The sequence below is a fragment of the Carcharhinus amblyrhynchos genome, chromosome 28, assembly GCF_965287045.1.
Source record: "Carcharhinus amblyrhynchos chromosome 28, sCarAmb.v2.hapA, whole genome shotgun sequence".
NCBI classification, from domain to species: domain Eukaryota; kingdom Metazoa; phylum Chordata; class Chondrichthyes; order Carcharhiniformes; family Carcharhinidae; genus Carcharhinus; species Carcharhinus amblyrhynchos.
The window spans coordinates 19947620-19971588 of NC_137351.1; the positions used below are offsets into that span (position 1 = coordinate 19947620).

Genomic DNA, 23969 nt, shown 5'->3' on the forward strand with positions numbered 1-23969 from the left:
ACTAGGAATGGCAATAAATACTGGTGTAGCCAGCAATGCCATATTCTGAAAACAGATTAAAAAAAAATGGCTGCAACAGTTCAAGAATGCAGCTGAGTACCACCACCTGCCTGGCATCCAGGATCAGCGATAAATTACGTTGCCAGTAATACTTATGAATTTAAAAACTCCAAGTGTTCTGCTCTACTTTCATCTCAATGCAACACTGCAGTATTGTGTGAAGAGTTAATGTTTTCCTGTTTAAACAGTGGCCATGTCCAGTTAGAGCAGTGAAGAAATGTGTAATTAAACTTTACAGTATAGATTAAATCTATAGATATTTAAGTGAGTGACCAAACCTCCTGCTTCTTTATAAATTGGTTGTGCTCAGTGAATTTGAAGGATTGTTTTCTCCTTCTCAATTCCAGAAAGTGACCGATCCTTTTTGGGGTGAACTCTTACCAGTATTGTACTCTCCTTGTCTGTGAGTGCTAACTAAATATTTCACTGTCTCAAGAGCTATACTATCAAATTTATTTGGTGCTGCTCAACTGGTTTTCTGTTAAACACCATGACAGATCTTCTGAATTCTACTCGCTTGGCAGATTGCTTCAAATAATTTTGTCCCTTCGCTATGAGATGTGATTACCTGAGATGAGACTGACAGTGTTTTTTTCCATATTTTCAGGGGAAGGAATGCTGTTATGCAAAACATCAGCTCTGCCCGGCAACAACAACTTGTATTTATAAAATGTGTTTTACATAATGAACATCCCAAGACATTTCAAAGGAGCATTAGAAAACAAAGCATGACACTGAGCCACATAAGGAGATATTAGGTCATATGACCAAAAGTTGGCAATATGTGAAACGCCAAACTCTGATCTTGACACCACAATATGTTTTTTATGACATTTTCCAATTTTTTTTGTATGAATGTACATTCATAGTTCAATTCCAGGCTTTTAAATGCTAAAGTAAATTTTCTCTGAAATATTTGGTAACATAACATAACATAATAACGTAAGAAATAGGAGTAGGCCATCTGGCCCTTCGAGCCTGCCCCGCCAAACATCCCACAGATTAGTAAATCTTATTATTAAGGATTTACTCGAGGGAGGAATAGTGATCTTTTCAGCTGAGTGCACGGAATAAACTGTGTTGTTTTATTTTAAGGGAAAAGACAGGATGCTGATGATGCTGGTGGTGATGTCAGCACAGAAGAGGATGGTAATGGCAAGGTAAACAAAAAATTTGCTGCATTTTGTGTTGAATAGCAGGACAATGAAAAAACAATAAGAATTGGGCATTCATATGCTCAGTTAAACATACTTTTAACTAAGATATTTACCCTTGTGATCTTTCAAGACACCATGAAGTGTAGAATCTGAGTGTGTGCTGAATTTCTGATAAAGGATTTGTAATAGTATGTTAATTTTGCAGTAAAATATATGCAAATTCATTCCACACGAAGTATGACTTTGGAGGATCTCAGAGGAAGCCTTTGTATACTCTTTATATTCAGATTTTTCTCTTTTCTTCCTTTATCATTCTGAAGGCATTGACTGTAATTAGACTGGAGCTTCATAGACATGGCATAAGTCTTCCAAAAGTATCCCCAGGTTGTCATTCTGAGAAAGTTTATTCATGCCTATGTCAGCTCTTTGCAAGAGGTAACCAGATAATCCGACTCTAGCTTTTCCACGTTACCTTTCTTCCTTTTTAATTATATATTTGATTCCCTTTGAAAGTTACTATTGAATCTCCTTCTGCAATCTTTCAGTGCATTCCAGATCACTATAATTTGTTACATAAATATTCTCCTTATCCACCCCCTGACTTTTGTCAAATATTTTAAAATACATGTTCTCTCGTTATCAACTCAACTACCAAGAACAATTTCTCCCAATCTACTTTTGAAATCCTTTGTAATTTTGAATGCCTTTGTTAAATTGTGCATCTATTGTGTGGAGAACAATCCTAATTTCTCCACTTAACCAAAGTCCTTGGTACCATCCTAATAAATTTAGGGAACAGGGAAAACTTTGGTGTAGTAATTATGTCATTGGACTAATAATCCAGAGGCCCAGGTGAATAGTGGAATTTAAATTCAGTTGAAAATAATCTGGAACTAATAGAGAGTTTTGAAAATATCTTTAAGTTGTTGTTAAAAATCTGGTTCACTTATTTCCCCTAATTGAAGGAAGTCTGCTGGCCATACATGTTCTGGCCCACAAGTCACTCCAGACCCATAACAATGTAGTTGACTCTTAACTACCCACTGAAATGGCCTAGTAAGTCAAGGGCATTCAAGGATGATCAATAAATTTTGGCTTTACTAGTGTTGCCCACATCACACAGATGAAAGAATAAATAAATTACCTCCAAGCCCCTGAGATCTTCATAAAGTGTGGTATGCAGAATTGAGCGCAGGATTTTAGCTGAGGCTTCCAGCTTGCTATTCCTTATCCTATTACCCTTCCCTTATTTGTAAATCCAAGGTTCCTGTATACTTTTAAAAATGGCCTTCATCAGCTTGTCCTGCTGCCTTTCATGTGTGATCCATATAGCTTATAACTCAGGTCAGAACCTCAAGTGTTTTATGAAGCCTGTCTGAATCATAAGATTTGCCTCATGAATTTGGCTAGGATAAGCATGAAATGCTGCACTTCAGGTATGATTCATATGACTCACTAGAGAGCTTTTATCAAACAAAGTTTAATTAAGAATATAGTTAACATGTAAAGAAGAAAATTAGCAATTTTTACCAATTACAAATAAGAACAAAAGCAATTATACAGTATAACTATTCATAAATATATCTAAAATGCTACAGTCAAACAATTTTCCATGGACAAAAAAAAACCCCTTTCCACAGGTCTAACACAGCAAAGACTGATCTGATGTGACACTGGGACTGAGTCCTTTTGGATGAGTGCTGCAGTTCTCTTGAGACATACACAGACAAGCTTAGAATGAGAACAGCTTACCAGAACACTATAGGGAGACACTGATCTAGCCACCAACTGCAGATTCTCTACTTCTGGAAGGCAAAAAGCATTGCTTTCAGCTAATTAACAGAATTTCCAAAAACAGAAAGAGAAAAAGACCTTTTTCTTGCTTTATGTCCCTTCTAAACTCAAACTGCTGCCAGCCAAATCAGAAAATGAAACCTTTAAATTCACGAGGAAGAAATAAAAACCATCCAGAATCCATAATCTACCAACCAATCTTCCTCTTAACAATGCTGGGTCATAAAAGATCCCAAAGTAAAATAAACAAACCCCTCTTTAAAACCCCTTGAGCAATAAAAGGACTTCTCCAGCCAACTCAGCAGCGATGACATAACCTGAGACTGGGAGAACTGCAGAGAACATGATTTTTAAAAATTTCTTAAAGGTACACTAATGTCACAATAGTGATTCTAATTATTTTGCCATGGAAAGCATTACACGTGAAACAAATCCTACTTTCTTTAAGAGTTTATGGAAAAGCAGATTTGGAATCCCTGGCAGATTCTTCATATCGCCCATCCCCTTGGCCATGAATTGAATATTAACACCCACCTAATGTCAACCGATTCACCACAGTCTTATATGGCTTAATATAATGGATCATAACTTCCTTGGTGTGTCCAAGTGGCACTCTGTACCCATTTAGCTGTGCAAGTGTCTGTCTTGCCTGATCATCTTAACTCAGACTGGGTCAGATTCGGCAGCACAGTGGATCCCCAGCTCTGGTATCTGAGTCCAAAAGAAGAGGAGGAGGAGGCCGTGCTTGACAGATGAGCTTAAAAGTCCCATTGAGAATAATAGGCCAGGGAGAAGTGTCTAAGCTAAGTTGGGGAGACGCTGAGTGTGGAGAAGGAGGAGAAGAGCCCTTTAGTTCAAGAGTATGGAGAAATCCCTGCAGATTTTGGCTGTAGCCTTCAAAACAGTTACACTAAAGTTAGAAGTATTTTTATTTCTAATTCTTTGAGACTTTTATTAGTGTTGCACTGGCAGCACTATATGAAGTTAGTGATTTAAATTGCTTTGTCGGACGGTTCCAAGTGCTTCTGAACAATTGCTATGCAAACCTCTACGTGGGAACTTCGGAGAGGGATTCCCCAGTGCACCTTTGGGGGACCTTCCAAATCCAATGCTGGGAAGCTAGGTCTATACAATTCTTATCTTTTCTCCGTAGCTCATGAGTTGTACTGCAGTTTTTACTAAAGTAAAGGCAAATTTCCTATGAGGTTACTTATGGTAAGTTATATGAAATGTTATATCCAAGGTATTTACACCCTACAGTACACAATATATTAATTGCGTACTTCTGATGAAACTGTCTCTTGAATTTCACAAATTTAATTTCAGGAGATAAATGCTGCTTAATGACCAATTTAATTGCTTTCCTGTAATAAATTTGCAGATTGAAACCACTTCTGAATTTTTAGGCCTGGTTTTTTAAAAAAAGAACGTTCAATCATTGTCATCTTGTCATTCTTTGCACTTCAATCGTGAGATAGGCAAGATGTTGGTGGGATGGGATTAGTCTGGTGAAGACAGATGAATTTGGCCTGTTACAAAATTTTGCTCAGTTTTTGCTAAGTTCCTGCTAGCACGATGGAACTGTCGCGGAGCAAATATGTTACTAGCTGTTAGGTTGTTAGTGATCTTGAAGCCTGGACTAATGATTCTGAAACATGACTTCACACGTATGGCAACTAGGAAATGTAAATTCACCTAAATAAATCTGAAAAAATGGTGCCTGTGAAACTGATCTGAATCACTAATATCGATAAGGGAGTGAAATTGGAGTATTGCATACAGTTCTGGTCACCGCATTATAAGAAAGATGTGGAAGCATTGGAAAGGCTGCAGAAGAGATTTACCAGGATGTTGCCTAGTATGGTGGGAAGGTTGAGGGACTTGAGGTTGTTTTGTTAGGGAGAAGAAGGTTCAGATGTGACCTAATTGAGGTATACAAGATGATCAGAGGATTAGATCGGGTGGACAGTGAGAGCCTTTTTCCTCGGATGGTGATGGCTAACACGAGGGGACATAGCTTTAAATTGAGGGGTGATAAATATAGGATGGATGTCAGAGGTAGGTTCTTTACCCAGAGGGTAGTAAAGGCGTGGAATGCCCTGCCTGCAGCCTTAGTGGACTCGCCAACTTTAAGGGCATTCAAATGGTTATTGGATAGGCATTTGGATAATATTGGAATAGTTTAGGTTAGAGGGTCATTAGATTGGTTCCACTGGTCGGCGCAACATCGAGGGCCGAAGGGCCTGTACTGCACTGTTACGTTCCATGAAATCTGCCATCTTTACCAGTTCTGGCATGTGTGACTCCACATCCTTAACTGTCCTCAAATGGCCCATTGATTCATTCAGCCATATTCAAGGATGCAGCTCACAAATTAGGGCTGGACAGTAAACACTGTCCTTGACTTCAATAGCCAGATTCATGATTAGAGATTTTTGGCGAGGCAGCAAGTAAGAAAATGCTTAAATTCAAGAATATTGATGGCAACCATCAAGACAGTTGCAGTAAAAACAGATTTGAGTTTACAGTAAGATTTAGCTACATATCAAATTGATCCCTTTATTAAAAGTCTTTTCTATTGTCTCCAGTTCCTCCTGGCGTTAGAAATAGGAGTGGGGGGAGCCTTATAATCCCCTGGGTCTGTTCTATCATTTGATAAAATCATGGTTGATCTTTGATATGATCACAACTTCACTTTCCTATTTGGGGTAGAGAATCCAAAGGTGAGCAATCTTCTGAGTGAAGGGGTTTCTCCTCGTCCTGAGATTGTGCCTCCTAGTTCTAGACGCTTCAGCCAGGAGAAATTGTCTCTCAGCATCTACTGTGTCAAGCCCTCCCAAAATCTAATGTTTTGCTAAGAGTCTGCCATCACAGTACCGGTGACTGGAGTAATAGGCTTGTTCACTCAGTCTCTCCCCACGTGATAGACTCATGTGAGGAATTCATTCAGTGAAACAATGTTGCATTTTTAAGGCAGGTATATCCTTAGATATGGAGACCAAAACTGCATAGAGTTCTCGTATGTTCTCTTCAAAGCCCTGTAGAATGACAACAACAATTTGTTATTTTTACAATAAAGGTCAACCAACATTTCATTTCCATTCTTAATTGCTTACTTTGGCTGATGTTAACTTTGGGTTTCTTGTACAAGAATACCCAAATCTGACATGAACATTAAATAGTTTCTCAACCGTTTGAAAATATTCAGCTCCTTGCTTAAAAAAATGTTTGGCTGTGTAGAGTTGCAATGGGACTTTGTGCTGCTTAAGAAAGCAGTGAAAAAATCTTTATTAGCTCGCTTGATTTGGAAATTCTGTTGTTAGAATGGAATTTTGTTAATGTTCCATAGTTTGAGAACGGGAGGAGAGATAAACCAGTTAACTACAAGCTTATCAATTTAATCTTAGTTGTAGAGAAATGACATATCTTTATTAGGAATATAGTGAATGAACACATGAATAAATATAAACCTAATGGGGAAAACAACACTGGTTTAAGGGCAAGCCATTTTTATCAAATGGAGTATTTATGAATGTATTCCATCTGGGCTTCCTGAATGTATTCAACAGGATTCCATACAAGAAATTGCACATGAGCACACAGGATTGAAGGTAGCCTTGTGGCTGGGTTGGAAATTGACAGAATAGAGCTAAAGCTTGACTCTTGTTGGCAGGATGTAATGTAATGCTGGTTTGGGTCTTAAAAATATTACCAGATTTAATAATGACTTGGATAATGAAATAGATTAGTTGCAGATGTTACAAGTTAGGGGAGACAGTAAGTAACTTAGGAAGTTACAGAAGAGTCTAGACTGATAGTGAATGAGCAAATATGGCAAATGAGGGAACATTGTTGAAACAAAGAAGTATAAATCCCAGTATTTACTAAATGATTGGTAAAGAAACAATGATTTGGGAGCCCAAGTACACACATGGTAAAACAACAGTACACAAAGACAAAATTTGAGGGCTAATTTGATTGAGGCATTTAAGATAAGATAATCTGTTTGAGAGAATAGGTGTGGAGATGCTGGCGTTGGACTGGGGTAAACAAGCCTGCGAGTTTACTATCAAATAAATTGGTTGGACTTAAACCTAGTATTGTCAGACTTCTTACTGAGAGAATAGATACAGCAAAGCTCTTTCCTCTGACTGTGAATCCAGAACATGAGGGTTTTGATAAAATTCGAGCTAAGCTATTCAGTTGCAAAGACCCAAAGCACTTTTTGAAATGAAATTTGGAATCTCTCCCCACTTCCCTCAAAAAAAACTACATGTTAAGTCAACTGGAGTTTTCAAGATGGATATTAGTGGATTTTTGTCAGGTCGGGCTAACCAAGAAAATCAAGCCAAATCAGCTAAATGATCTTGAGGTGTGGTCTGATTGAATGGCATGGTAGGCTTGAGAGACTTAATGACCTACTTCTGTTCCTATTAAAAACAAGAGACTGAAGCTTTTACAAGCATGTGAATGATGCATGTGTTATGAGCTAATTGTGCATAAAGTGTTCATGCTGCAGCTGCTTGTAGCTGCTCCTAACAGGAGATGTGCTATCTTATGTTACACTGATCCGTTCTCTGCCATCCTCCCCATTCACTGTAGTTCATCTGTAACCACTTTGATGTCTGTCATACAACCACGCTTAGGTCAACCCCTCATTCTGCTGCCTTCCACATTGCTGTCTACAAGATAGATCTAGCTTTTCAGCTCTCATCAAATGGCTGAAATTTTTTTCTGGGTGTCACTTTTTTGTTCTTGCGATTTCAAACACTTCTTCATTGCTCTGCATATGGAATTTTTAGCAAATGCATTAGCATCCACATTTTAAAGCCCTCTGATTCCCTCAACAGATCTTTATCGTCCAGGCTTCTGGATAGGTCAACTTAAATTTGCATGATATTGAGAAGTATAAATCTCTTGTAACAGATGGAAGCTGATATAGATGCAATCCAGAGTGATTCTCAGGACACAAGTGATCAAGATGGTATAGAGGAACAAAAAATCAGCGAAACTGAGGAAATGGATAAAAATGATGATTCAGTCAGTGGAGAGTTGCTCGCGAGTGCAGATGAGCCTGATGCTAAAACTCTGGATGACGGAGAACCAGAAGACCAGGTACATAACTAGATGGCATATGGAAAATGACCAGAAGTATTTCAGAATTAGTTATCATGCAACATTTTTTGAATAGGTCAGGATTCTTAATGTAAACAATATTGTGAAAAATATAAGGCATACATCGTAAGATGAGTTTGTGTATTTGTTTGACCTCCCACAAGCATGTACTAATCACAACAATCATTACTCGTGTTCAGATAAATGCATGTGAATGCGTTTCTTTGTTACAGCTTCAGTTATACAAAGGAATGTTCATTTGATTTATTCTAAGTTTGAAATATCGCTCTATTTCATTGGGCTTCAATAAATTGGGAAGGAAGCCAGGCTTCATGATCCAAGTTAATATCTTAAGTGGCTGTCATAACAACAGGTAGTGGATTATTTTAGTTTTCAATAACCTCCAGCCTAACATGTCACTGGAATTGCAAGCATGTTGAATGATTTATGGTTTGAGATTATAACCCATTTGGCAGTGCAGGTGATTGCTAACATTTTGAGGTGAATACCTCTGATTTCACATGAAACTTCAAATTATTTTAAGGGACAGAATTATTCCATGTATAAACAACGTGAGAGCACATGTTTGCAGAATGTGAATAGTAAACAAACTTGAGCAATTTTTCAGGGATAAACAGCATGCCATGGCTGCAGTATGCATCACCTCCAAGATGCACTGAGCAGCTCAAAGTTTTATTCACAAGCACCTTCCAAATACAGCACCCCTTCTGCCTAGAAAAACAAGAGCAGCCAATTCAAGTAACACCACACCCTCCAATTCCAAGTCTCTCAGCATCCTGACTTGGAAATGTATTGTTATTTCTTCATCTCTGGATCAAAATCCTGGAACTCCCTTGTTTGTCAAACTGAATGGACCTGCACCACATGTACAGCAGCAGTTCTGGAAGATAACTCACTGCAACTTCCTCAGGACATTTTTAGATGGTCTGGCCAGTAACATGCACATCCAACGAATAAATATTTTAAGGAAGGAAGTGGTTTAAGAATGTAATTTGAAGATGACACTTAAGTTAGGTTTCTTAAATTATGTAGATGGAGCAGGAACTTAGAAGTGTACATAGGCCAGGTGAAGTTACTTTGCACCCAATTAAGACAAGTTGGAATGTTTCCTTAATGGTGAGAAACAAAGCTGTGAAAAAGCAAAGAGGTTTAGATGTCATGTACAGGGATTACTGGAAGCTAGTGCACAGGAATGAGAAGTAGTTTTAAAAAAGCTGATGAAATGTTTGTTTTTTTCAAAAGAAGGTGGAATAGAAGCGCTGCTACATAGCCTTGATCAGACCCCATCCCAAGTGCTACATTGGGTTTAGGTGTTGACCCTTTTAAACATGTTATACTTGGAAGTGATAAAATGCAGGTCCACTCAAATGACACTGCACCAAGGCTTAAATGGTTAAATTATGAAGACAGGTGCAGTAAGTTGGTTTGGATTTCCTTGACAAAAGATTGAGGGGAACTCGTAGAGGGTATTTAAAATTATAAAATGATTAAATAGAATAAGTAGTGAAACATGTCCAATTTGGGAATCCAGGGTAAGGATTAAAATTATAGGCCATTTGGGAGTGAAATCCTGAAGCACTTGGATAGTCAAAATCGGAAATTCTTTTCCCTAAAATATGTTACTCTGGATTAATTGGAATGTATTAGACAGATCACTGGATTTTTTTTAAGCGAACAAATGAGGGATATTGAGTGAAGACAGATAATTGGAAACCAGTACAGATTAGTCATAATTTTAACAGAATGGCAGAACGTGTTTCAGGAACTGAACAGCCTACTTCTGTTCCTTTGTTTCCATATATTTGAAGCATCATCAGACATTTCACAGTAAGTACACATAAATGTATTGAAAGACTGCTATTACATGTTACATTTGACTTGTCTGATATCAACTATGCAGTCTTAGTTTTGAGCAGTATGAGCAGAGCTTCAGAAAATTTTAACATTGCCAATATTACTTCTGACCGGTTGGATTTCATATCTGCTTCAGTTTTAGCATTGAGTTGATGAAAATTATTTCTACTTGTAATGCTGCTCATTTTAGAAAATCAAAAAAAATTTTGAGATTCAAACTACTTAACAACAGTCTGTTCCTTTTGTTTAAGTTAATTATTTGACCAAGCACAACAGAATGGCTGCGTGGATGATGAGGGTGCCCTCAATAAAATCTGTGAAATAACTTGGGGCTTTTGGAACTTTGGATTATAGTTTAAATAGACCATGCAGAGGTGGACTTGGCTTGTCATCTCAACATCCTACACAGAGCAAAATGCCAGGATTTTTGATTTATTTGGCAAATAATTGCAAAGGATCTATACTCGGGTAGAGAATGCTAGATGAAGATTGCTTTAATCTTTAGCACTGTATTGTTAATCAAATAATGGTTGTCTGCTGCTGCAAAGGTTGTACAAATGGACTGCAATTTGTTCTAAAATTTAAAATATATCTTGCCTAATTTGAATGTGAAATTCTTAACGCAGATTGAAACATGATTTGAATTGTGGTTCGCGTTATTTATTCAGGCAGATGAAGAAAATGAAGAACTTGTACTTGAAGAAGTGGATGCCCTTTTGCCTGAAGAGGTAAACACTTCTATTGGCTTAGGATTTTGTGTCCATTTCACACACTTTGTCCTTTCTTACTTCTGACAGTGTTAACCTATTATTGAGAACACAGTTCTTGAGTATTAACCACTCTTATGTCTCACCCAAAGGGGTTTAACTACTGATGATAGATAAGGGAAATGTGTAGCATTCCAGTGATCAAAAACTGAATAATGTGGGTTGAGGCTTGCAACTAAGCATTATAGAACTATGGTAGGATAAAGTTTTAGGACAGGAGGTGGTGGCATAGTTATTGTCACTGGACAATCCAGAGACCCTGGGCAGTGCTATGCAAACCCGGGTTCAAATCCCATTGTGGCCAGTGGTGAAATTTAACTTAACCTAGTATAAAAGCTGCAATAATGAAAACATGGTTGACTGTCATAAAACCCATCTGGTTCACGAGTGTCCTTTTAGAGAACATAAGAAGTAGGAGCAGGAGTAGGCCATCTAGCCCTTCGAGCCTGTCCCGCCATTCAATAAGATCGTGGCTGATCTGTCGTGGCTCAGTTCCACATTCCTGCCCTCTCCCCATAACCCTTAATCCCCTCTCTCATCAAAAACCCATCAATCCGCGTCTTAAAAATATTTAGCGAGGCAGCCTCCACTACTTCAACGGGCAGAGAATTCCAGAGATTCACCACCCTTTGAGTGAAGAAATTCTTCCTCAACTCCGTTCTAAACCGCCCCCCCTTTATCTTGAGGCTGTGCCCCCTAGTCCTACTGTCCTTTGAGTGGGAAGAGTCTCTCCACCTCTATCCTATCCATCCCATTCATCATCTTATACGTCTCAATGAGATCTCCCCTCATTCTTCTAAACTCTAACGAGTACAAGCCTAGTTTATTCAGCCTCTCCTCATAGCTCAACCCCCTCAACTCCGGTATCAGCCTAGTAAACCTCCTCTGCACTCCCTCCAAGGCCAAAATATCTTTGCGTAAGTACGGCGCCCAAAACTGCACACGGTACTCCAGCTGCGGTCTCACCAATGCCCTATACAGCCGCAGCAATGAAGGCCAGCGTCCCATTCGCCTTCCTGACCACCTGCTGCACCTGCAAGCTGGGTTTTTGCGACTCATGCACAAGGACCCCAAGGTTCCTCTGCACCGTCGCCTGCTGCAGTTTTTCGCCACGTAAGTAATAATCCTTCCTACCATTATTCCTACCAAAGTGGACCACCTCACACTTGCCAACATTAAATTCCATTTGCCATTTCCTGGCCCATTCGCCCAGCCTATCTAGATCCTTCTGCAGACTCTCCACACCCTCCGCACAATTTGCCGTTCCACCAATCTTGGTGTCATCAGCAAATTTCGACACCATACACTCGGTTCCCTCCTCCAGATCATCTGTATAAATGCTAAATAGCTGAGGCCCCAGCACCAACCCCTGGGGCACTCCACGAGTCACCAACCGCCAATCCGAATAGCACCCATTGACCCCCACTCTCTGCCTCCTATTTGACAACCAATCCTCTATCCACGCTAACACCCTACCCCCAACTCCATGTCCCCTGACCTTCTGCAATAACCTCTTGTGAGGTACCTTGTCAAACGCATTCTGAAAATCAAGAAAGACCACATCCACCGGCTCTCCTCTATCCACCGCCCGAGACACATCCTCATAGAACTCCAGTAAATTTGTCAGACACGACTTCCCTTTAACGAAACCGTGCTGTGTCTGCTCTATCAAGCAGTTCCCCTCAAGATGCCTCGCTGTTTCCTCCTTGATGACGGATTCTAACATTTTACCTACAACAGACGTTAAACTAACCGGCCTATAATTCCCTGCCTTTTGCCTGGCACCCTTCTTAAACAACGGCGTAACATTAGCCGTTTTCCAATCTTCCAGCACTTCCCCGGAATCCAGCGACGTCTGGAAAATAACCACCAAGGCATCCACTATCACCTCCGCCATTTCTTTCAGGACCCTCGGATGCATTCCATCCGGTCCTGGGGACTTGTCCACAATCAGCCCCTCCAGTCTGTCGAGGACCGCCTCTCTAGTAACAGCAATGTCATTGAGACCCTCCAGTCCTACCACCTTTCCATCTCTAACACCCGGCAAATTATTCACGTCCTCCTCCGTGAAGACCGAAACAAAAAAGTTATTCAAGACCTCAGCCATTTCCCCATCCCCTACCACTAAGTCCCCCTTCTCATCCTCTAAGGGTCCAATGTTCAACCTAGCCAGCCTCTTCCTTTTTATATATTTATAAAAACTCTTGCTATCCTTTTTTATATTAAGCGCTAGCCCAGCTTCATAGTTTCTCCTACCCTTCTTTATCAACTTCTTTGTCAATCTTTGTTGACATTTAAACCTCTCCCAATCCTCTTCTCGCCCACTACTCTTAGCTACTCTAAACGCCTCCACTTTTAATTTAACACTTTCCTTCACCTCCTTCGTTATCCATGGCTTATTACCTCTCCTCCTACGGTCCTTTTTGACCATCGGAATAAATTTCTGCTGAGCACCAAGAAAGATCTCCTTAAAGATCCTCCACTGCTCCTCAGCAGACCTACCTTCCAACGCGCTCCCCCAGTCCACATTCGCCAATTCTTCTCTCATCCTACCGTACTCCCCTCTGTTCAAACAAAGGATGCTTGTCCGGGAACCCACTTTCACCTCCTCCATCTGCACCAGAAACTCCACCATACAATGATCACTCTCCCCAAGAGGATCCTTCACCGCAAGGTCCCTAATTCTACCCGCCTCATTACATAGCACCAGATCCAAGATAGCTCGCTCCCTCGTCAGCTCCAACACGCACTGTTCAAGGAAACTACCCCGGCAGCATTCCAAGAACTCCTCCTTGAGCCCACCGCGTCCAACATGGGTCGACCAATCAATATGTAGATTGAAATCCCCCATAATTACGGCCGTCCCATTCCTGCACGCCGCATTTATTTGCACGTTAACAGCCCGCCCCACCTCCAGATCACTATTCGGGGGCCTATAGACGACACCCGCCAGCGTCTTCCTCCCTTTGCTGTTCCTAATCTCTACCCACAACGATTCCACGTTCTGCTGTTTGGTTCCTATATCATCCCTTGCTACCACCCTGATGCTATCCTTAATCAGCAGAGCTACCCCTCCCCAACTTTTCCTCCCGCCTATCCTTCCTAAACACTTGATACCCCTGGACATTCAGCTCCCAGTCCCTGTCACCTTGCAGCCACGTCTCTGTAATGGCCACCAGATCATATCCATTTGTGCTGATCTGTGCCACCAGCTCATCCACTTTATTCCGAATGCTTTGTGCGTTCAGATAAAGTGCCTTCACCCCAGCCTTCACCTGGACCCTATTTGCCAGAATGCCACCAACCATACTTTCGCCCCCTATTCCCTTTATTATTGGGACATCCTCGGCCTCCACCCTTACCTGTACCCTCTCCTTAACTTTAGGCCTCGTAACGTCACCTACCCTCGCACACACACACACACACACACCCCCCCCCACCCACCCCCCCAATTAGTTTAAAGCCCTGTCTACAGTCCTCTTTACACAATTCGCCAGGACTCTGGTCCCAGCACGGTTCAGACCAACCCCATCCCACCTGAACAGGTCCCACCTACCCCAATACTGATGCCAATGCCCCGTAAATTCAAACCCATTCCTCCCACGCCAATCCCTGAGCCACCCATTCACTTCCTTAATCCTATCAACCCTACGCCCATCTGCACTCGGTTCAGGCAGTAGCCCAGAGATAACCACCTTGTCGGTTCTACTTTTTAATTCCATTCCCAGCTTTTCATACTCCCTCCCCAGATCCTCAAGGAAATCTCCGAGCTGGCCTTCATGTGAACAAGCCACTAACTTGAAGGGCTGTGGGGGATAGGCATCCCATGAACGATTTACAAAAAAAACACCTTTGTAAACAGTTACTCACAGTCCAGTGTGTTGGGAACCTGAAGAGATGAAAACAAAACTGATGAAGGGTAGACTGTGGTGGTGTTTATTTGTGGATTGAGTTCAGGAGGGCAATGAGGTTGCACGAAATACAGAAGGGTGGATAGAGATAAGGCCAGAACTGGGTAATAAGCAAGCTTGATGATGGATAGAATGCAGGGTTTGAAGATTTTCTACAAGTTGAACAGGAACTGCTTTCTGCATGTAAATTCTGCCTGAGCAGTCTCTCTCAAACATAACAAAGTTCATTGGATGGTGATCAAGAATGGGAATCTGGCAGATGCTATCTATTTCTCTTGTAAAGATCAGCTAACAAAATGCAGCTTCTTGTTGACTGAATAATCTTTTTAATAAGCAAGTATATGCCCTTGTAGTTTAGTCATGTATAATTTTTAAAGTATTTGTAATTAATATAATTATAGTGGGTGGTAGAGTGATTAGCACTGCTGCCTTAAAGCACCAGGGACCTGGATTCAATTCCTACCTTGGGTCACTCTGTCGAGTTTGCACATTCTTCCCATATCTGCATGGGTTCTCTTTGGGTGCTCTGGTTTCCTCCCACAGTCCAGAGATATGCAGGTTAGTTAATTGACCATGCTAAATTGATCCCAGTGTTGGGATTAACAGGATATCCAGGTTAGGTTGATTGGTCATGTTAAGCTGACCCCAGTGTCAGAGGATTAGTAGGATAAATATGTGAGGTTATGGGAAGAAGACCTGGCTGGGATTGTGATTGGTGCAGACTCGATGGGCCAAATGGCTTCCTGCATTGCAGGGATCTTATGATTCTGTGAATTGCACTGTTAATTTGACATTTTCTATGTTTAAATGGACAAAAACAAACCTAATCTTTTAATCAGCCTGCACTTATGAATGTGTTAATATTGGTTTTTGGCATCAATTCTGCAGTTCTGTTCTGGAATTTCAGGTCTGCAGTGGGCACTGGAAGTTTTTTAGATCTGAACTTTGTGTGTGTATGTTTGTGTTGGTTTCAAAAAAAAGTATTGCTGTAGACAAGTCTTAATTAGTTTTGAAATATAGAAATTTAAGAAATAATCTTATTTTAAAAGAGGTAGCTGAACAATCAACACCTGTCAAACCTGCATTTGATGCATAGTTTCTTGCGTGGCAGTAAACTTTTTAAATTATTGGTCATACAGAAGATTTTTTCACTGATTAGTATCATTCCCTGTTTTTACTTGGGATATGCTTACACAGGCACAGAATACCTGATGCTTGAAAACCAGTGTTAGCACAATTTTCCTTCCCTCTTCCCCACACCCTAACAACTCTGCTCTAGCAAGAGTTCAGCTAAATGAATACAAGCTGGTTGCCTCGAGCTGGCATGTTCCAGGTCTCTCTCACTGGATTCCCATGTTTTAAGCATTGCGTTTTCTAATTGAACTCTGTGGTAGCAGGCAGATGCCTTAGTAATGAGGTGGTGCCTGGTTTGATTCTTGACCCTGGATTTATTGGGTCAACAGTTCCACTAATTAAACTGACCTCTTTCGGCTTCTTTAAACAATCTTATTTTTTTTTCTTCTGAATGCTTCAGTAATGTTTTAGAATTGTATTTCAGCTGTGAACTGTTCATTTACAAACCTGTTGTTGCACTCTAGATCTGTCAGATTTTATTTTAATTTTGAAGCCCTAGATAGCATTTATCAATTTTCTCTCCTACTTTCAGTGAAGCATCCTGATTTCTTCTTGTTAGAATCAAGAGGGCTTTATTCCAAATTCTAAATTATATTTTGTTTTAAATCCAATCTAACACATGTTTAGCAAATTGAAAGTTAGGGTGATTCTTGATTGTTTTTTTCTAAATGTTAAAAATTGTTCAATTCAAGAGTTGCATTTTTTTTCAAAATGTCTTAAACAGATATTTCAGGAAGCAGAAGAAGATGAGAATGAAAAAGGTATGTAAAGGTTGCCAGTGCTTTAGCCAAGTTTGTATCTTCCCTTCAGTTTATTTTTGTACCCTCTACTATATTTTGATTTTACTAGAAATAGATGAAGGTTGGAAAGCCGTTACAAGGCACCAATTGTTACTTAAAATGCAACTAAAAGTCTCCTGCTTTGGAGAAGGCTTATGTTCAAGAGATACTTTTAAAATTCCAATTGTGACTTGTAAAAAGGTGCAATGAGTAGACTTGCCAGTTACTATAGTGCATTTATGAATATGCACAAGTGTTAATGATTTTTTTCACCAAGCTACAAATGCTTTTTATTTATATCTACCTAATTTAAGCCCTAAACATGGTTTATTTTCCCTATTGAAGTAAAAGTCCAATCATTCTCCCTTCATTATCACTTAGAAGGTAATGCCAAATAAATGGAGCTCCCTTGGACAAATTGGAGAACATTAGATTATTTTGTGTAAAACGTTTTTGGTTGCTATTGGAAATTTTTTTAAAGCACCAGTTTCACTTTTATCAAATTGACCTTCTAATTGTGTAAATTCTGATCTGTTTTCACACTTGCAAAGTTACTTGGTTTGTTCTACTGAGAGTGTTATGCATTTTTTTTTATTTGCACTACTAGAACTGGCAGGTTAGAATCTGTGAAGGATAGAGATTCTGATTTTTGTAGTAAACACAGTTGGTACAACGAACGTAAATGGAGACAAAACCTACGAACATTGATCTGCTTTGCTTTGGAACTTTGGAGGACTCAACACAATGTCGATGTAACTTTGCGGGGGGAAAATGTACTGTTGAAGACCATCGTTGCTGTGTGATTTAGACAATACGTGAAAAGAGATGTTGATTTTGCCGAAGACTTTCATCCTGAGCAGTTTGGTACCTATTCTCCATAATCTGTGATAAGAAGATGAATGAATGCATTCTGAGATGTTGTATAGAGTGTGGAATTATTTTGAAGATGATATATGTCTTTCACAATATGGATGAATACAGTGGAGAAAATGACTTGCATGGACCATTTCATCAGATGGATTTTACCACAAATCTGAGATGCTCAAATCAGAGGACCTTGGTGGACAATTGAACTTTGTTGAAGTGATGAATGTGAATGAAAACAGACCTTGACTGGAAAAAGACAGATTCCATTATGTTGAAAGACTGCAATTGGGATTCACCTTCTAAGCATATTTGTATTTCCACAGAAGACTTGTGTGTTAAAGGTATTGCACATAACTTTGTCACTGAGGAATTCAGATTCACATGCACCTTGTAGTTTTCTAACCTTCTTAATTTAGGTAAATTGTATTTATTTTAATATCAATGATAAGGTCACCTTCTAGGTAAAAGTTTTGACATTTAAACCTGTATTTTGCCATGTTTATTCCTGTTAAATCCCTCAGATGTAGATGATATAGATGACGGTTCTCGTGAAGTGTCTAAATCTCTACCTTCAGAGCAAGGCCTTGCTGAAGCTGAACAAATGGTTCAAGATGAAACTGAACCCAGTGCATCTTTGAAGGAAGTGGATGACGATAATATTTCCGTCACAATCCAAGCAGAAGATGCCATCACATTGGACTTCGATGGAGATGATCTCTTGGAAACAGGTAAAACTTTGAAAACTCCCGAAGGTGAGAATAAGACCAAAGCTGAAAAGGAGTCCCAGTCCAAGGAGGATGTGAAGGGAGAAGTCAAAAATGAGGGAAAGAAAGAGAAAAACCATAAGGAAGGAAGAAAAGAGGAGGGGACAAAAGCAGAGTCAGCAAAGAAGGAAACCAGAGAAGGGTCCAGAAAGGCTGAAGCTGGAGATAAAGAGAAAGATTCTTCAAAGAAAGGCCCCTCATCTGGGGCATCCAATCAAGCAAAGAGGTTTGTTTTTCTATGTCAATTTATGATACTGAATACCAACAGTAAGATTGGTCTTCATTTGTGACTAAACATGGTTCATCCACTGGCTTGTTAGGTCTCCGATTATGTTACTCTTTTTAAGAGACTTAACACGATGCCTTTTTTTAAATCAAAAAAACAGATGCAAGACTGCTTGCATTTTTGATAGCTTTTTTTCCCTCTGCTGACAGTTTTTTTATATAGTAGATATTTTTTGTTGGATATTGCCAAGATTTTTTTAAAAGCCTTGTGTTGTATTGATTCTGAACAATCAACACACCGGTGTGAACAATTCGCAGCCAAATAAGGAGAATTTTCATATATGGAATCAAAACAACCACTCCTGAATACTGGAGAATATTGTGATTTGCACACTGAATAGAATTAACACAAACCCAGATCTTTATTCAACTTCGGAAAATCAATGCAAGAATTGATTTTGGAATTGTTCTGTTCAAGTGTAGGACACGTTGGCTTTGGTACATTTGTGGCCAGAAATCAGTTACAATTTTTTAATTTAGCCGTCTGTTATCTTTCTGTTTTGGTGGTTTATGGGGAAAATGCATTGTTGTGTGTTTTGAATTATGTCCGCTAGTATTTCGACAAATCAACTCTACTTTTCTTTGTGCTTGCTTTTTTTTTCTAACTTTGTTTTGTGTTCATAGTTCAAGTAAGGATTCGAAAGATAAAACCTCTACTAAAGATGAGAAAGGTAAGACCAGATCAAGTCTTCGTCCTTCGGAAGCATGTTGTAACTGTAATTTGACAGTTTGCTTTGAATATTGGAAATGATCTTACAGCATTGTTACAGTTTGCATTTCTGTAGCACCTTTAACATATCACTAGGCAACCTTATTGATGCACAGTTTGACACAGATACAGAAATATTTGGACATCTAACTAAAAATTGGACATGGTTCAAAAAAGACTAGAGAGGAATTTCCAGAATTAGGGCCTCGGCATCTGAAGGGACAGCAGCCAATAATAAAGCAAAAAAAAACTTGAGAGACTAAAATCAAAGAAGTGCAGAGATGTAATATAGGGCCACAGGAAGCTACAGAGATGAGAAGTAAAGGAATGAAGGGATTTAAAAATAAGGTGGGAATTTAAAAATTGGGATGATCTGCAATTCATAGATATCAAACATAGATTGTGAGGTTGTCAGTCTGATATTCAAATAGTTTACTAAAATGATTAATGGCAGTGGTTTTTCTTTTCTTCCATACCATAGGGGGTGTTAATAGCAGTACTGGGAGTAGCAGTGGCAGTACTGGCAGTTCAACCAAGAACCTATGGATTAGTGGCTTGTCTTCAAATACTAAAGCAGCTGATCTGAAGAACCTATTTAGTAAATATGGCAAGGTATATAATTTTTGTGTGCTGTCCCATGAATAATGAATTATTAAACATTAAGAATGCTTGTAAGTATATTAATGAAGACTCGTTGTAAATTGTATACGTCTTGTCCTAGGTCCTGAGTGCAAAAGTAGTAACCAATGCACGCAGTCCTGGTGCTCGTTGTTATGGTTTTGTGACTATGTCTTCAAGTGCAGAAATGTCTAGGTGTATTTCCCACCTTCATCGCACTGAGCTCCATGGACAGCAGATTTCTGTTGAAAAGGTAACTATTCTTAATGTTGATGATGGTGTTGATTTTAAATGTGCGGATGATGATGTCACACTTTTACAAGCAGAATAAGAGATTACTTCATTTCAAAATTTATTGGTACTTAACATACAGACTTGTTTTAAACAAAAATAGACCAGTAGAGATCAGATGCCCCTCTCACTACCTCACTCATCATCCTTTCCTGATCGTTGCACACTGAATTCTAGTGATTGTTACTGCAAAAAGTGCAATAAATTCTTGAATACATTCAATTTAACTACACTCAATCTTTGAAAGTTCCATTTGTGGTATAATTTAAGGCTACTGATATACTCTTGCATAAGAGTGTCTGGATTTAAAAATATTTATGCATTAGATTTACAGAATTACTAGAATGTTTTTAACAAACTATGCTTCTGAGCGTTCAGAGGTGGAGCACAAAAGGTGTTCACATTCATAAGAACATAACATAAGAAATAGGAGCAGGAGTAGGCCATCTAGCCCTTCGAGCCTGCCCCGCCATTCAATAAGATCATGGCTGATCTGTCGTGGCTCAGTTCCACTTTCCCGCCCTCTCCCCATAACCCTTAATCCCCTCTCTTATCAAAAACCCATCAACCCGCGTCTTAAAAATATTTAGCGAGGCAGCCTCCACCACTTCAACGGGCAGAGAATTCCAGAGATTCACCACCCTTTGAGTGAAGAAGTTCCTCCTCAACTCCGTTCTAAACCGCCCCCCCTTTATCTTGAGGCTGTGCACCCTAGTCCTACTGTCTTTTTTGAGCAGGAAGAGTCTCTCCACCTCTATCCTATCCATCCCATTCATCATCTTATACGTCTCAATGAGATCTCCCCTCATTCTTCTAAACTCTAACGAGTACAAGCCTAGTTTATTCAGCCTCTCCTCATAGCTCAACCCCCTCAACTCCAGTATCAGCCTAGTAAACCTCCTCTGCACTCCCTCCAAGGCCAGAATATCTTTGCGCAGGTGCGGCGCCCAAAACTGCACACAGTACTCCAGCTGCGGCCTCACCAATGCCCTATACAGCTGCAGCAAGACCTCCCTACTTTTATATTCAATCTCCCTCGCTCTGAAGGCCAGCATCCCATTCGCCTTCCTGACCACCTGCTGCACCTGCAAGCTGGGTTTTTGCGACTCATGCACAAGGACCCCGAGGTCCCTCTGCACCGTCGCCTGCTGCAGTTTTTCGCCACGTAAGTAATAGTCCTTCCTACCATTATTCCTACCAAAGTGGACCACCTCGCACTTGCCAACATTAAATTCCATTTGCCATTTCCTGGCCCATTCGCCCAGCCTATCTAGATCCTTCTGCAGACTCTCCACACCCTCTGCACAATTTGCCGTTCCCCCAATCTTGGTGTCATCAGCAAATTTCGACACCCTGCACTCGGTTCCCTCCTCCAGATCATCTATATAAATGGTAAAAAGCTGATGCCCCAGCACCGACCCCTGGGGCACTCCACTAGTCACCATCCGCCAATCCGAATAGCACCCGTTGACCCCCACTCTCTGCCTCCTATTTGACAACCAATCCTCTATCCACGCTAACACCCTACCCCCAACTCCATGTCCCTCGACCTTCTGCAATAACCTCTTGTGAGGTACTTTGTCAAACGCCTTCTGAAAATCCAGAAAGACCACATCCACTGGCTCTCCTCTATCCACCGCCCTAGACACATCCTCATAGAACTCCAGTAAATTTGTCAGACACGACTTCCCTTTGATGAAACCGTGCTGCGTCTGCTCTATCAAGCAATTCCCTTTAAGATGTTCAGTTTACTATCTTAAAATAGTTTGATTTTCATCCTCTCTTTCCTATTACGATTTAAAATGTGAGTGATAGTAAGCTATTCTGAAGTAAATGCACAAGACAGTATTGTTAACTCGCGTATTCAGTTGCAGTGGCACCATACTGAGATGTAAAAATCGGAGGAAGTTTTCAGGTTCTATCCCAACTGGTGCTCAACTTGATTTTGTGATGGTGAAATGGCTTTGGGTGTAACTGAGAAAAATGAACTGATCTAGTGGATGCACATGCATAAAGTTTGGTGAAGACTGAATCAAGCTAATCTGTGATGCAACCCACAGTGGAATGATTTGCTGGCATCCAGTATCAAGGCACATTTGAACAAGGCTTGAGTTGAATAAATGAATTTCTGTACCCGAACTTGTACGCTTTAGAAATGTGGGAGGTGATTCCCTTAAAGTGCTGAATTGGCGGCAAAACTGTTCATGCGCAGTGGCCCCAAACTGTCAAATTTCCCATTTTACTGGCCACCTCAGGACTCCTGCAGTGTTGCCCCTTAAGCCTCAATCACAGCCCCCAAATGATTCCCAGGCCAGCCCTGACACCACCCCCCCCAACCCTCACTCAGGCCTTGATGCCCGAACCCCCCCACCCCCAAAAGCAGTGGCGATTTCCCCCCCACCCCACCCCAAATTGCTACCCTCCCTCCATTCCAGTCTGACCCCAATGCAGAGTGGCTGCGGGCCCCCCACCTCCACCTGAGCTGATGGGCAGCACCAAGGTGCCCCCTGGGCATTGACTCTTTGCCCCTTGGGCTGTGGGGGCACAGGCTGGCACTGCCAGGGTGATCTCTGCCACCTGAGGACCCCAATTTCCACCCCCCCACCCACCCAACTTTCAATCCGGCGGGGTCTCCTGCTAGCTCCCCGAGCGTGGGGAGCTAGACTGAACCCTGCCAGAATGAAGTACTCTTGGTGGGGTGGGAGATTGAAATCGGGACCAGCAAGTTCCTAATAATGAACTAATCTACATATTTAAAATAGATTATAAAAAGATTTAAATGACTTACCTGTCTTCCCGTGGCTTCCAGTGTTTCCCTGTTAAGTGCATGGAACAAGAGCATACTTTTCCCAATATTCTTGAATCTGATGCTGTGAAAATGTTTTGGATCAGATCACATAAATACAAAGCAAGATTTGGGCAAGAGGCGAAAGAGAAATACAAAGAGGATTGGTTACTTGAGATCAGAAAAATGGGAAAATGAGCAGTCTGTACTGTTCCCTTTTACCTTTTCTGAATGAGATAACTCCCAGGCTGAAGTGCTGCTGCTGGTGGTGGAATGCAGTTGAGTGATTAAAAAAAAACTATGTGTTTGAAGCTCCAGTTTTAATTTTGAAAGCTTTTTGACAAAATAAAACCTATGGAACATTGCTCGCTCTGCACATCAAATTTTTATTTTAATCTGGTTACAAAGTATAACATTAATCTGACTTACAAAATATAAAAGATAAAATGCTACACAGTTGAAGTATACTTTGAGCTGAATTTTCCCATCTCGCCCATCACGGGAAGGACATGGACCATGCAAAGCTTCGTTGACCTCAGATGGGATTTTCAGGACGAGTGTGTCCGGAAAATCCCACTCTATATGTACTTCGCTCGATTCTAATTCACCAGGGATTGTCTAGTAATATCTTTAACTTAGTGTTGTGAGACTTACTGTGTTTATCCCAGTCCAGCGCCGACATCGCCACATCACAGTAATACATAACCCTGTCAATCTCGGTCGGGACCAGGTGCACTTTTCAGGTGAAACACATGTAGAGGCTGGGGAGCAGTACCAGAAGTTCAAAGCTCACGTCAAATCATACATTTTAGCCTTGTATTTATAATTCCATTTAGAATGGAAACTGTCTGTGTAAACTGGTCATGCTGTGATTGTATTCTGTGGGTGTAGTAGTCGTGCAGCACCACAGCTTTGGGGGAGGTATAGTTATGGGTAGCATGGCAACATTACACGGCCAATTTCCATTACAAATATAGTACTAAGAATTTGTAGTGAACAATGTCGTAGGAATTGTAGGCAGGCACAACATTTTTAGAATGTATTGTGGAGAAATATTA

At 40.5% G+C, this 23969-nt stretch overlaps 1 protein-coding gene across 4 annotated transcripts in view; it reads left to right on the forward strand.

Annotated features, from left to right (window-relative positions):
• The window catches only part of sltm (SAFB-like, transcription modulator), a 50895-nt gene that overhangs the window by 6918 nt on the left and 20008 nt on the right, over positions 1–23969 (forward strand). For 2 of the 4 annotated variants that reach the window (XM_080214415.1, XM_080214416.1), the window contains exons 3-10: positions 1156–1220; positions 7938–8126; positions 10670–10729; positions 16538–16574; positions 17981–18449; positions 19133–19179; positions 19699–19829; positions 19939–20088. In XM_080214415.1, the coding sequence (XP_080070541.1) occupies positions 1156–1220; positions 7938–8126; positions 10670–10729; positions 16538–16574; positions 17981–18449; positions 19133–19179; positions 19699–19829; positions 19939–20088 (1148 nt within the window). The remainder of the gene's footprint in view (positions 1–1155; positions 1221–7937; positions 8127–10669; positions 10730–16537; positions 16575–17980; positions 18450–19132; positions 19180–19698; positions 19830–19938; positions 20089–23969) is intronic. The other 2 variants (XM_080214417.1, XM_080214418.1) reach the window with 2 other exon arrangements.